Raw genomic sequence first — 12986 nt, forward strand, 5'->3', positions numbered from 1 at the left:
CATGGTTCATCCTCCTGGTGTCACAAGTTTCTCTCTCACTCCAAACTTTTTTTCTGCTGCTCGATTATTGTTTTCAGCTGCAGATTTTCACGACTTGCAGTTTGTAATCTGCAGAATGTGATTTTGTTTTTGGGGTCATTTGTGTTCAGTCTTCTCAGTCTTTATCTTTATAAGTTTGTAAATGTTAATTGTTGAGTGGTGCAGAAGTAACGATGCGATCGACTGACATGATACAGACAGGACAGAGGCTCTTTCTGCAGGAGACATGCGCAGTAGAGCCAAGTGACAGTGGTACAGGAGGAACAGGAGCAGCAGATACTCACACACAAGACTAGAACCTCTCCACACTTCACTCAAAAATTTTAATATATAAGTCACAGGAAACACACAAACCATGAAAAAAAAAGTGACTTATAGTCCAAAAAATGGTATCCTGTTGGTGGAGCCATTGTGTGAAGCAGCTGCTGAAGTTCTACAGATCTGAAGTTTATTCACCCTTAACTCTGGATCTGCACAGACATGTTTAAAATATCATAACATCTTATTTTCTATTTGACGATACAAACTGAACCAAATTTTTCCCTGCTTTAGGTAAACTATAAAAAGTATCACAATCACAAAACGTATAAAATATAAACAACACAGAGTTTTTGTTTTAACTTTTGTCTTATAATTTGTGGCTGAAAACACAATAAAACTCATATTTTAAAACATTTTATAAGAGCTCACGGTTTATTTTCTTGTGTTTCTCCAGTCGACTTCTCTAAACTGAAGAAATGTTGATAAAAGACCACATGTACTAACTGATCAATCAATCAATCAAACTTTATAAAGTGCTTTTCCACACATACAGGGGACTTTGTAGAAGGACAGAGAACCAGCAGGACAGTCCACAAACACTGCTACTCTCCCACAAGAAGAGGACCAGAGCCGAGAGACTTAGGCTCGTTTGTTATTATGCCAAACAGAGGAACTGTCTTTAGAAGTGTTCAGGCTCCAGGACTGACCACTGTGTCCAAACAAACTGACACTGTCTCCTTTCCTTTTGACTCTTCTGTAAGACACCGAAAATAGAAACTCCTCCACTCCAGTCGACCTCCCAGTAACAGCGACCAGTCTCAAATCTGTCCTGATGATCTGGATACGGCCGCTGCTCTTTCACACGTGTCACCTTCTTGTTGTTGTCAGACAGTTTTGAGTTTTCTGTTCGCTGTGTTTGGATCCAGAGTGAGATCACAGAAATCTGATGGAGAGAAGAAACAACACAACAACAGTTAGTCCTCTGTGCAGACACAAATTTAATTATAGTTTAATGAAAGATGATTTAAAGGGTTTCAGTAATTTATGATTAAAGTATTTGTATTATTATTTTATATTCAGTCAGTGCAGTCTTGTTTTTGGCTAATATTTATTTTGCATCATCAACTGTAATTTCCTTTTGTTTCGTAGCGTCACACACATCTATTTCATTTCATTTTCAGTGTGAAATTTGAGATTGTTGCTGCAGTGACAAAGTGCAGCTTCAGTCTCTGACGTCACTCCACACATTCCTACACTCCTCTGTGCTCCATGACACAAACTTTCTCTTTTAAAATGTCTCTATATGAATCCACAGTCACTTGTGCTTGTGTGTAGACAGTCCTGAGTCCAACAGTTGTGTCTGTGTCTTTGTGGCTCCTCAGCTCCTCCTTTGCTCCAGCAGCAGAGGCTCTGATGGTTCTTGGTTCACTCAGGGGCTGAGACATGTGGCTCTGTGGCTACGTTCAGACTGCAGCCTGAAGTGACGCAAATCAGATTTTTTGGCCCCTATGTTCCTGTATCTGATCTTTTAATGACAGTCTGAACGACACAGATCTGATTTTTTCAAATGTGACCCAGGACACTTGGATATGTGCTCCTGAAACTGATACATATCTGATCTTTTGACATGTGACTTCAGTCTGAACGGCCAAAGTGCATTCATTCCACACCTACACGTCATCAACAAGACACAAACGTCACTATTCTGCACTGAAGTAGGAGAAAATTGTTAATGAACTCCATGTGTGACTGAAGTGAAGCACATCTCCACTCACCACTCTTGGCTCCGTCTCCACATCCACAAAACAACCACACGACCAAAAACCTCGTCCTTCTCCTTCTCAATCTCCTCCTTAAAACAAGTAAGGCTACGTTCAGACTGCAGGGCTTAATGCTCAATTCCGATTTTTTTGTGAAATCCAATGTTTTTGCGAGGTCGTTCACATTTCCAATTAAATGCGACTTGTCTGTGACGGTAAACGGCCCGAAAGTGTCCCGCATGTGACACTGGAGACACGACGACGTCAACCCCCCGCAGCGAGCGTGATCTGTCTTTACGGAAGTTGTCCAAACATGGACGCAGCATCAAGCACCTGGAGATTTTACAGTTCCGGTTTCCGCCTGCTTCAGTGCAGAATAGTGACGTTTGTCGCTTGTTAATGACGTGTATAGGTCGGATGGATGCGCTTTGGCCGTTCAGACTGAAGTCGCATGTCAAAAGATCAGATATGTATCGGTTTCAGGAGCACATATCCAAGTGTCCTGGGTCACATTTGAAAAATTTGGATCTGTGCCGTTCAGACTGACATTAAAAGATCGGATACAGGTCACATAGAAGCCAAAAAATCGGATTTGGGTCACTTCAGGCTGCAGTCTGAACGCAGCCTAAGTTGTTCATGTTCTGGCTCCGGTACGAGAGGAACTTTAAAATCTCCAGGTGCTCAATGCTGCGTCCATGTTTGGACAACTTCCGTAAAAACAGAGCTCTGTAAACTCCAGTGCACATGCGGGACACTTTCGGGGCCGTTTAACGTTCACACTGGAGTCACATACAAGTCGCATTTAATTGGAAATGTGAACGACCTCGCAAAAAACATCGGATTTCACAAAAAATTGAGGGGTTAAGCCCTGCAGTCTGAACGTAGACTTTGTTTCAGGAGTTGTCCACAGCTGCTGTCCTTTTGTCAGTGTTTGTGTGATATCTGCTGTGGTTCTAGTGATGAGGAGGACTGACCGTTGACCACACACTCTGCAGTCTCTCACACAACAATATATATTTTTATGTGAGGACTCCATTTCCCATCATACATTGTGCCTTGTATTAATTTAAAATAAGCCTTATAATAAAGGTTTCAAAAAGAAGCGCTTCCTGGACCTCCAGAGGATAATATACAGTAGATAAAAACTCATTGGTGCTCTTTGGGAAGGGAAGTCAGGAAAAAGATGCAAAAAACCCAAGACACTCACTGGTTAAAATAAAATACCTTTATTCATTTACAGCATGTCTTAATGGACAACACTGACAACACTGTCCATTAAGACATGCTGTAAATTAATAAAGACATTTTATTTTAACCAGTGAGTGCCTTGGGTTTTGTTTTTTTTTGTTTTTTTTGCATCTTTTAAAATAAATCTTGTGTCTGTTTCAAATAGAAGGAACTCAACACTTACACTTTCTGAGCCCTGGTGCCAACCTCCCAGCACCAACACACTCCAGTCTGAAAAATATGACACCAGTCTGAAGTTATATTTAAATCACCAATTTAAAAAAAAAAAAAAGTGTATTTAGATTGTGTTTCTTTCTTACCACATAATTTAACACTCATTCAGTTCATTCAGACAGTGGAGCAGGTTGATGCTCCTCTCTGCAGACACATCCTCACTCAGCTTCTTCTTGATGTACTCAGCTGTTTTCTGATTGGTCTGAGAGCTACTTCCTGTCTCTGTCAGCAGACCTTGCAGAAGGTGCTGATTGGTCGACAGTGAAAGACCCAGGAGAAAGCGAAGCAGCAGGTCCAGGTGTCCATTTGGACTCTGTAAGGCCTGGTCCACAGCTGTTTGGTAAAGACGATTTAGTTTTCTTTCAAAACTGGACTTTGTAAACTTCCGTGTTTTCTCTGACAGCAGGTTGATCCCAGTGTTGATGAAGGTCTGATGGACATGAAGAGCAGCCAGAAACTCCTGCACACTCAGATGGATGAAGCAGTAGACCTTGTCCTGGTACAGTCCTGGCTCCTCTCTAAAGATCTGTGTGAACACTCCAGAGTACACTGAGGCCGCTGCAGCGTCCAGCCCACACTCACTCAGGTCACTCTCGTAGAAGATCAGGTTTCCTTTCTGCAGCTGCTCAAAGGCCAGTTTTCCCAGAGACTCCACCATCTTCCTGGTGTCTGGACTCCAGTGTGGGTCTGTCTCAGATCCTTCTTCATACTTGATGTTCTTGACTTTGGCCTGAACCAACAGGAAGTGGATGTACATCTGAGTCAGGGTCTTGGGCAGCTCTCCTCTGCTTTTCAACAGATGCTCCAGGACTGTGGCAGAGATCCAGCAGAAGATCGGCATGTAGCACATGATGTGGAGGCTTCTGGACGTCTTGATGTGGGAGATGATTGTGTCGGCCTCGTCTCTGAACCTCTTCCTGAAGTACTGCTCCTTCTGTGGGTCGGTGAACCCTCTGACCTCTGTCACCATGGAGACGCACTCAGCAGGGATCTGATTGGCCGCCGCGGGTCGTGTGGTTATCCAGAGGCGAGCGGAGGGAAGCAGGCTCCCCCTGATGAGGTTCACCAGCAGCACGTGCACTGAGGCGGACTCTGTGGGGTCGGTCAGGGCCTTGGTTTCGGTGAAGTCCAGAGGAAGTCTGCACTCGTCCAGACCGTCAAAGATGAAGAGCACCTGGAGGTCTTCATAGCTGCAGGTTTCTGCTTGTGTTTGACTAAAGAAGTGACGAATAAGTGTCACCAAGCTGAAGCTTCTCTCCTTCAGCCCATTGAGTGCTCTGAAAGTGAACGGGAACACCAGGTCAATGTCCTGGTTGGCTTTGCCTTCAGCCCAGTCCAGACTGAACTTCTGAGTGAGCACTGTTTTCCCGATGCCAGCCACTCCCTTTGTCAGCACTGTTCTGATGGCTCCATGTGTGTGAGCTGGGCCTTTAAACATGTCTTCACATGTGATGGTTTTCTGTGCTGGGCCTGGTGTTATGGAGGCTGTTTCCATGTGTCTGACCTCATGTTCCTGGTTGACCTCTGAAAACTCTCCCTCTGTGATGTAGAGCTCTGTGTAGATCTCATTCAGAAGTGTGGGGTTTCCTGCATGAGTGATGCCCTCAAACACACACTCAAACTTCTGCTGCAGGTCAGACTTCAGTTTACGCCCACAAACGTCAGAACAATTCCCTGAATGACATTTAAGACCCTGCTGCTTCTCTCTGTAAAAGATAAAACATAAAAACATCCAGTCAACAATATTTCTTGTAAACATCACTCATAGAAATTATTCTTTTGTCACTGGATGCTCCTTAGAACAGTCACTCACAGAAAAATCTCTAGTCTGTTGTGGTTCCAGATTTGTATTTGTGGAATATTTTTTATATCATACATTTCAGCAAAAACTGAAAAGTACCTTCCCTGCCTTTATTTGCCTTGGTCAAGTGTTATTTACTCATCTAAAACCATGTTTGAACCTCCCCAGAGCCTAGACAGTCTATATTTCTGCCAAATTATTAACATTTAACTCATAAAAACCTAAAATCAGTATAGAAGTATCAGTCTAAGAGGTTGTTAGTGTGACATACTGTGGAACAGGTTCATCCGTCAATCCTTCTAGTGGAACGTCACTCTTCAGTGAAACCCCGCTGGTCCCAGGAGCAGGTCTGTGGACACAGATGGAGCAGTGGCTTTAATCTGAGCTCTGACATGGACTGTGTTTGTGCAAAATATGTGCATCAGTGTCATGTGTTTTACATGTCTTTTATTAGTCTAAACAACCTATGGAAATTATATGACAAGCACTGCCCAATAAGGAAACACTACATTAAATACACATCTTGAGATGTGTTAAATTGTATAATCAGAAATGGAATGAAAAAGAAGAATACCCAAATTATGACCTGGTCCCCGAAGGGTTGACCAGGTTTTGTTTTCACCCTGTGTGTCTGTGTCTGTCCACCTGCGATAATTCTGCAATTTATGGACCGATTGTCTCCAAATTTGATACGTGGGTCAAGCCCCCGTGCCCAATGTCCCCCAAAAAAAGTTTGGTGACGATACGAGGTAATTTGAGGTCACACTGTCAATTGAAACGGTCACGTCATTATAAAGCATCGGCTGTTGTTCGGTTGTTCATTTCCATTAAAAGAGGTGGTATCATTTTGTTCCTAAGACATTTCCCTGTCCATATTTGTACAGATATCCAACTTTTTTTTTTCACATTTAGATCTGATGTGTTTTCAAAGTGTTCTTTAAGTTTTTTGAGCAGATATAAAGTATGAATTCTTTAAAAATAACTCTCCCAACAACTACAGAGCCTCTAACCTCCCATTTCTCATTAAACTCATCATATATTTTCACAATACCATTTGTACTTTACTGTTGACAGATGATCTCAGGCAAACCTCAGTGTTGACCTGATTTATTTAAAGAAGCTTCACGTACTGTGGATGAGGTTCTGGGTTAAAATTTATGCCTCGTTCCACTGAGTCATTGTCACTCTTCAGAGACACACAGGAGCAGGTCTGTGGAGTTGGACACACAGGAGCAGGTCTGTGGACACAGATGGAGCAGTGGCTTTAGTCTGAGCTCTGACATGGAGAACAGTGGTGGAGGGTTACAGATCGTCTCTTACCTCTGAGCTTTGGGGCAGTGAGTGGATTTACAGGGAGCGGCTCCGTCCATTTGTTCATTTGCTTCAAAAGGAACAAAAACACACACAATACATTCATCCCAAACCAATGTTAAATGTATAAAAAAATAATAAACGTTAATGTCTCTCTCCTCCTCGTGCCACCTCCACAAAATATATATAATATATATATATATATATATATATATATATATATAATAATACATGAATTTAGATATTAATTGTTGTAAAACAAAACGTGCTTCATTGTTTGAAGTTCTTTTCACATTTTTGCAGCTAAAACCTGGAACAGTCTGAACATGTGAGACAGACTCTGTTTAAATCCAGACTCAGAACTGTTTTGTTTCGCTGCATTTGACTGAAAGGTTTTTATTCTGCACTCTTCTCTCTCATTTAATGTCTCTTTCTGTTATTATTTTTTTAAATACATTTTATTGTGATTATTTCTGTATTTGTTTGTATTGTGATTTGAATGTCTGTCTTATTCTGTAAAACACTTTGAATGACTTTTTTGTGTACAAACTGTGGTGTATAAATAAACTTGCCTTCTGTATTTTTCACACTCCACAGTTTGAGGAAATAAAACACAGGACTAAGAGCCACACCCCTGGACGAGAGCCACATGAACCACATGAACAGGCCAACGCCTTAAACTGTACGACATGAAAATGCATGTGTGCACGTGCTGTTGCATCAGTTTATTTTTATTTATTTATTTGTTTTTTGTTTATATTTTAGCTCAGATTTCTTATTTAATTTGTTTGTTTTAATTGTGTCCATGGTTACAGAATGTGAAAAATGTGCAAATGTGACGTTCTACAACACCAGTGTTGGGTGTAACTAATTACTAGTTACTAATACTTAATTACTGCCAATTAATTAAATACCTAAAATATAAATTTAAATACTAAACTATGATCAAAATGTTTTTTGTTTAGTGCTATGTTTTTTTTAATGGAGGTGCACAATTGTTTTGTTGTTTTAACAAGTTTTAAAGACGTTTGCCCTCACAGTCATTTATAAAATCTATGGAATTATTGTTTTATTGTGTCTGATTCTGAAAACTCTGTCCAGGTTGAATCTGGGGCATAAATCTTTGGGGGAACTATGGGAGTCCAGTGACCATCCCCCAACACCGCTCCTGCTCAGAGGCACAGAAACAGCGTCTGACAACGTCATGAAACTGTGAGTGTGACGCCATTTGAGACATTTAAATGTCTTTAACTTAAAACTGAAAACTTCAAATCACATATTTGATTCATTGATTGTATATTGCAAAAAAGTCAATACTTTCTGTAGGTCGTAACTAAGCGCTGTAATATATTACATTTTTAACGTGAGTAATTCATTAATATTTCACAGTAACTTCCCCAACACTGTTCAACACACGATGTTACAATTAACTGTTCAAATAATAAAATCAACACAGTAAAGTTTTAACAATGTAAAAGAGCTTTTAGTTTCTTCATTATGAATCAGACAATAAACAGTGAGTTTTAAATATCTACTGCAAACATGAAGGAAAATACTGCTTTTATAAGAAAACAGAAACAACAGAAATGCAAAATAATAAAGTCATACCTTGATTTAAAACGTTGAAAGAGAGAAATCCAAATGTGTTCTTAACACGAGTGAATCTCCTTGTGTCTGAGCTGCATAAACAGACGCAGGCGGGAGCAGCTTTCACACTAAACACTCATGATCCAGTCCGACTGGTTCTGACAGTTTGTGCCTTTGGTGCATGTGCCAGTCTGAAGGTTAAGTTTGCAGTTTGCAGCTCTAAACCAAATTTACTGCCTTTGTGTCCTCGGGCAAGACACTTCACCCCAATGTTTCTGTAAAAAAGGACATATCACATTTTTCTTAAAAACATGCAAAAACAGAACGAGTTCATGTTTAACAGTTTGCAGTGATACAAAGTTTTTCCTCACTTACTTTACACACTCAGAGGGTCCTCATTATTCACTGTGATGAGTTTTTAAACACTTTTTAAACACAACGTTTAGAGACGTCACGGTAAACTAAAAATAACTAGCATGTTTCCTGTGGACTTCCTGATACCTGGACAACAAAACACTTCATAATTAGACTCATTATGTTGTTTAATGTCTATAATTGTTTCAAAAAGCCTGGAGGAAGTTAAATGTGGGACCTTAAATGTACTACACTTTAGACTTGACTGCTGCTTTTGACACAGTGGACCATGCAACTCTTTACATCGTCTTGAAAACCGTGTCGGTGTCAGGGGTTCTGCCTTGGACTGCTTCAGGTCCTACTTGTCGGGGAGGTCTTTTTGTGTTAAACTGTCACCAATTCACAAAATTTTAACTAAAATACAGGAAAAAAATTTCAAGCAAAGAACACAATTTGTAAGAGTTTAAACATTAATTTTATATTTTTGTAAATTAGTTGAGTATTTTTGTTACAGTTATAAATTTACCTCTATGTTGTGTGTAATTTTTAGGATAATTTTATGTAATTTTAGTCGCCGTTTGTGAGGAAAACTTGAAAAAAAAAAGTTGAAATTGACAGGAAGTTGAGATGTGTTTTACAAAAAAATTCCCTCAATCTTTGTCATCAATACACAAAAGTATTTACGAGAAAAAAACACAATTTGAAGAGTTTAAAATACATGAATCTGTGTTGTGTATTTCAACAGATTTTCAAACACTGCCCCCCTCTGGTAAATGTCAGGAAGTGTTTCTGTGTGTGGAGGACCAGAAATGACATAATTGTGAATAAATAAATAAAATAATAAATGTTGGAAAGTTGAATTAAATGGTGAATACAAATATATGTACATAAATAAATGTGTTTATACATTAATGCAGTCGTTCTGGGTATTCAACAGCTAAAATATGATTGTTTTTACATTTATTTTTACTTTGTTCATTTATTTATTTCGTTTTTTTATCATTTATGAACTTTTAACATGGATTTATTTACACATTTATTTATTTACATTTTTCTTTGTCCTTTAAATGCACACGAGTGGGCGGGGCTTACTGTGATTGACAGAACGATGGACTCGCCTTCTTCCTGTTTATGTGTGACTACTTCTGTTTGATGCACTACTACTTCAATACTTTGCAGTAGTATTTGTTGTAGTAGTAGTAGCAGCAGCAGTATCTGAAGTAGCAGTAGAGTAGTAGTAGTAGTAGTAGTAGTAGTAGTAGTTTGTAGTAGTAGTAGTATTTGTGGTAGTAGTGAATTAAGTAGTGGTAGTAGTTTATAGTAGTGGTTTGTAGTGGTAGTAGTAGTAGTAGTAGTAGTAGTAGTTTGTAGTAGTAGTAGTAGTAGTAGTAGTAGTAGTAGTAGTAGTAGTAGTAGTAGTAGTAGTATTTGAAGTTTGAAGTAGCAGTAGAGTAGTTGCAGTTGGTGTATAGAAGCAGTAGTAGTAGTAGTAGTAAGTAGTAGTGGTAATGGTAGTAGTGGAGTATAGAAGTAGTAGCAGTAGTAGTAATAGTAGTAGATTAAGTAGTGGATGTAGTGGTTTATAGTAGTAGTAGTAGTAGTAGTAGTAGTAGTAGTTTGTAGTAGTAGTAGTGTAGTAGTAGTTTGTAGTATAGTAGTAGTAGTGTTTGTAATAGTAGTAGTAGTGTTTGTAGTAGTTATAGTAGTTTGTAGTAGTTTGTAGTAGTAGTAGTAGTAGTATTTGTAGTAGTTTGTAGTAGTAGTAGTTTGTAGTAGTAGTAGTAGTAGTAGTAGTTTGTAGTAGTTTGTAGTAGTAGTAGTAGTAGTAGTAGTAGTAGTAGTAGTAGTTTGTAGTAGTAGTAGTAGTAGTATTTGTAGTAGTTTGTAGTAGTAGTAGTAGTATTTGTAGTAGTTTGTAGTAGTAGTATTAGTATTTGTAGTAGTTTGTAGTAGTAGTTAGTAGTAGTAGTAGTATTTGTAGTAGTAGTAGTAGTAGTATTTGTAGTAGTTTGTAGTAGTAGTTAGTAGTAGTAGTAGTAGTATTTGTAGTAGTTTGTAGTAGTAGTTAGTAGTAGTAGTAGTAGTATTTGTAGTTGTAGTGGATTAAGTAGTTTTACATCAAACAGTAGTTGCACATAAACAGGAAGAAGGCGAGTCTATTGTTCTGTCAATCACAGTAAGCCCCGCCCACTCATGTAAATTTGAAACACGAGAAACATGGAAAAGAATAAAAATGTAAATAAATAAATATGTAAACAAATAAATACATGTAAATATAAATAAATACACATTAATAAAAATGTATGTATAAATAAATGTTAAAAATAAATACATGTGAAATTACTACACTAAAAAAAAAAATTAAAAATAAAAAAAAATCCCCTGAAAGTAGTACACATTAATGTTTAAACACATGTATTTATTCACAATTCATTCAATTTATTCTTTCCTTTCTTTGTCTTCTTAGGGACATTAACTTCGTTCCTTTTCTTTACATTTATTCTTTTATTTATTTACTTCCACTTTTTCGTTGTTGTTGTTGTTGTTGTTGTTGTTTGTTTGTTTTTTGATTTTTCTTGTTCACTTCAGTGCGAGCAGTGACTGTGATTCTGCTCAGTGTCATTTGTTCATGTCACCAGCAGAGGGAGCCCTTGTGCAGTGTTTTGGCTCTTTGTGTGTGAAAACAGTTCACAGAAACCAGGACTAAACCAGGACTAAACCAGAACTAAACCAGAACTAAACCAGAACTAAACCAGGACTAAACCAGGACTAAACCAGAACTAAACCAGACTAAACCAGGACTAAACCAGAACTAAACCAGAACTAAACTAAACCAGGACTAAACCAGAACTAAACAGAACTAAACTAGGACTAAACCAGGAAACTAAACCAGGACTAAACCAGACTAAACCAGGACTAAACCAGGACTAAACCAGAACTAAACCAGGACTAAACCAGGACTAAACCAGAACTAAACCAGGACTAAACCAGGACTAAACCAGAACAAAACTACTACTACTGCTACTGGTACATATACTACTGTTACTCCTACTATTGTTACTACTATTACTACTACTACTACTACAAATACTACTACTACTACTACAAATACTACTATTACTACTACTACTACTGCTACTATCATTACTACTACTATTGTTATTACTATTACTATTACTACTACTGTTGTTACTACTACTGCTACTACTACTACTACTACAAATACTACTATTAGTACTACTATTGTTACTACTATTACTACTGCTGCTGCTGCTGCTGCTACTGCTACTACTACTACAAATACTACTATTAGTACTACTGTTGTTACTACTACTACTACTACTACTACTACTACTGGTACTTTTATTACTTCAAATACTGATACTACTGCTACTTCAAATACAAAAATAAAACTTTAAATATTAAATCTTAATTTGTTTCTTTACATTCTGTGAAAATTTGAGGTTATTTCAACAAGAACTGTCGAAATGTTTGGCCTGAGAAATGTCACATTTTTTGGGACACTGTAAAAAGAGAGAGAGAGAGAGGGAGGGAGGGGGGGATATAAATTAGGGATGGAGAGAGAGAAGAGACATGAGAAAGAGTGAAGAGGAGAGAGAGAGAGAGGGATGTGTCTGCACGGCCTCGCCTGGCTGCCGTTTCCATGGAGACGCCGGGGACCCCAGAGCTGAGCGTTTGAGTTTCCCCTCCTCTTCCTCCTCCTCTCTCTCTCTCCCCCTCCTCTCCTCCCTCCGTATCGCATCACTCCGTCTCCTCCTCCTCACCGCCTCCTTCTCTTTCGCTCTCCTCCGCTCTGTATCTCACGCCCCCTTCTTCTCTCTCCTCTTTTCTCTCTTCCTTCTCTTTCTGTCTCTTCGTCCTTCTCTCTGTCTGTTGGTCAGAGCTTTTCTTCAGGACAGAGACAGAGACGGAGGGATGGGGGAGGAGAGGAGTGCGAAAGGAGGAGAGGACGATAAACACTTGGTTCTTTCTTTTGAGTTCTGTCTCTTTTAGTTTCGAGCATCTGTCAAAGATTTGTGAATCAGCTGCTGTAGATGAGCTACGGAAGCCCTGAGCGGCAAGAGAGAGAAAAAAAGAGGCTCGATTTTATCAACAATAAATAATAATAATAATAATAATAATAATAATAATAATAATAATAATAATAATATAAGGGGAAAAATACAAGAGAGAAAAAAAACATTTCTGAGTTGTTGGTGCCAATACAATATCTATATTTTCTTTGGAATGTATCTTTTTTAGGAGAATTTTTTTTTTTTTTTTTTTTTAGGGGAAAAAAAAAGCATGACAAGCTTTTGATATGATGTGTTTTGATTTGAATTATTTCCGTCATAATCCCAAGAATTTTTAGGAAAAATAAATAAATAAATAAATGTTGAGTTGCTGGTAGC

The 12986-nt window shown here is 38.5% G+C and overlaps 1 protein-coding gene across 1 annotated transcript; it reads right to left on the minus strand.

The window, feature by feature from the left end:
• Positions 1-1211: 1211 nt before the first annotated feature.
• LOC110162544 (protein NLRC3-like) lies at positions 1212-8300 on the minus strand. The gene is made up of 7 exons (XM_055158316.1): positions 8242-8300; positions 6643-6703; positions 6453-6560; positions 5594-5671; positions 3608-5227; positions 3472-3518; positions 1212-1243 (listed from the first exon to the last, which is right to left on the minus strand). Exons 2-5 carry the CDS (start codon positions 6690-6692, stop codon positions 3616-3618), a joined length of 1848 nt encoding a protein of 615 aa, XP_055014291.1. The 5' UTR covers positions 6693-6703; positions 8242-8300; the 3' UTR covers positions 1212-1243; positions 3472-3518; positions 3608-3615.
• Between the last annotated feature and the right edge of the window lie 4686 nt (positions 8301-12986).

The sequence above is a fragment of the Boleophthalmus pectinirostris genome, unplaced genomic scaffold (assembly GCF_026225935.1).
Source record: "Boleophthalmus pectinirostris isolate CB_2022bp ecotype Guang Dong unplaced genomic scaffold, ASM2622593v1 HiC_scaffold_22, whole genome shotgun sequence".
Classification (NCBI taxonomy): Eukaryota; Metazoa; Chordata; class Actinopteri; order Gobiiformes; family Gobiidae; genus Boleophthalmus; species Boleophthalmus pectinirostris.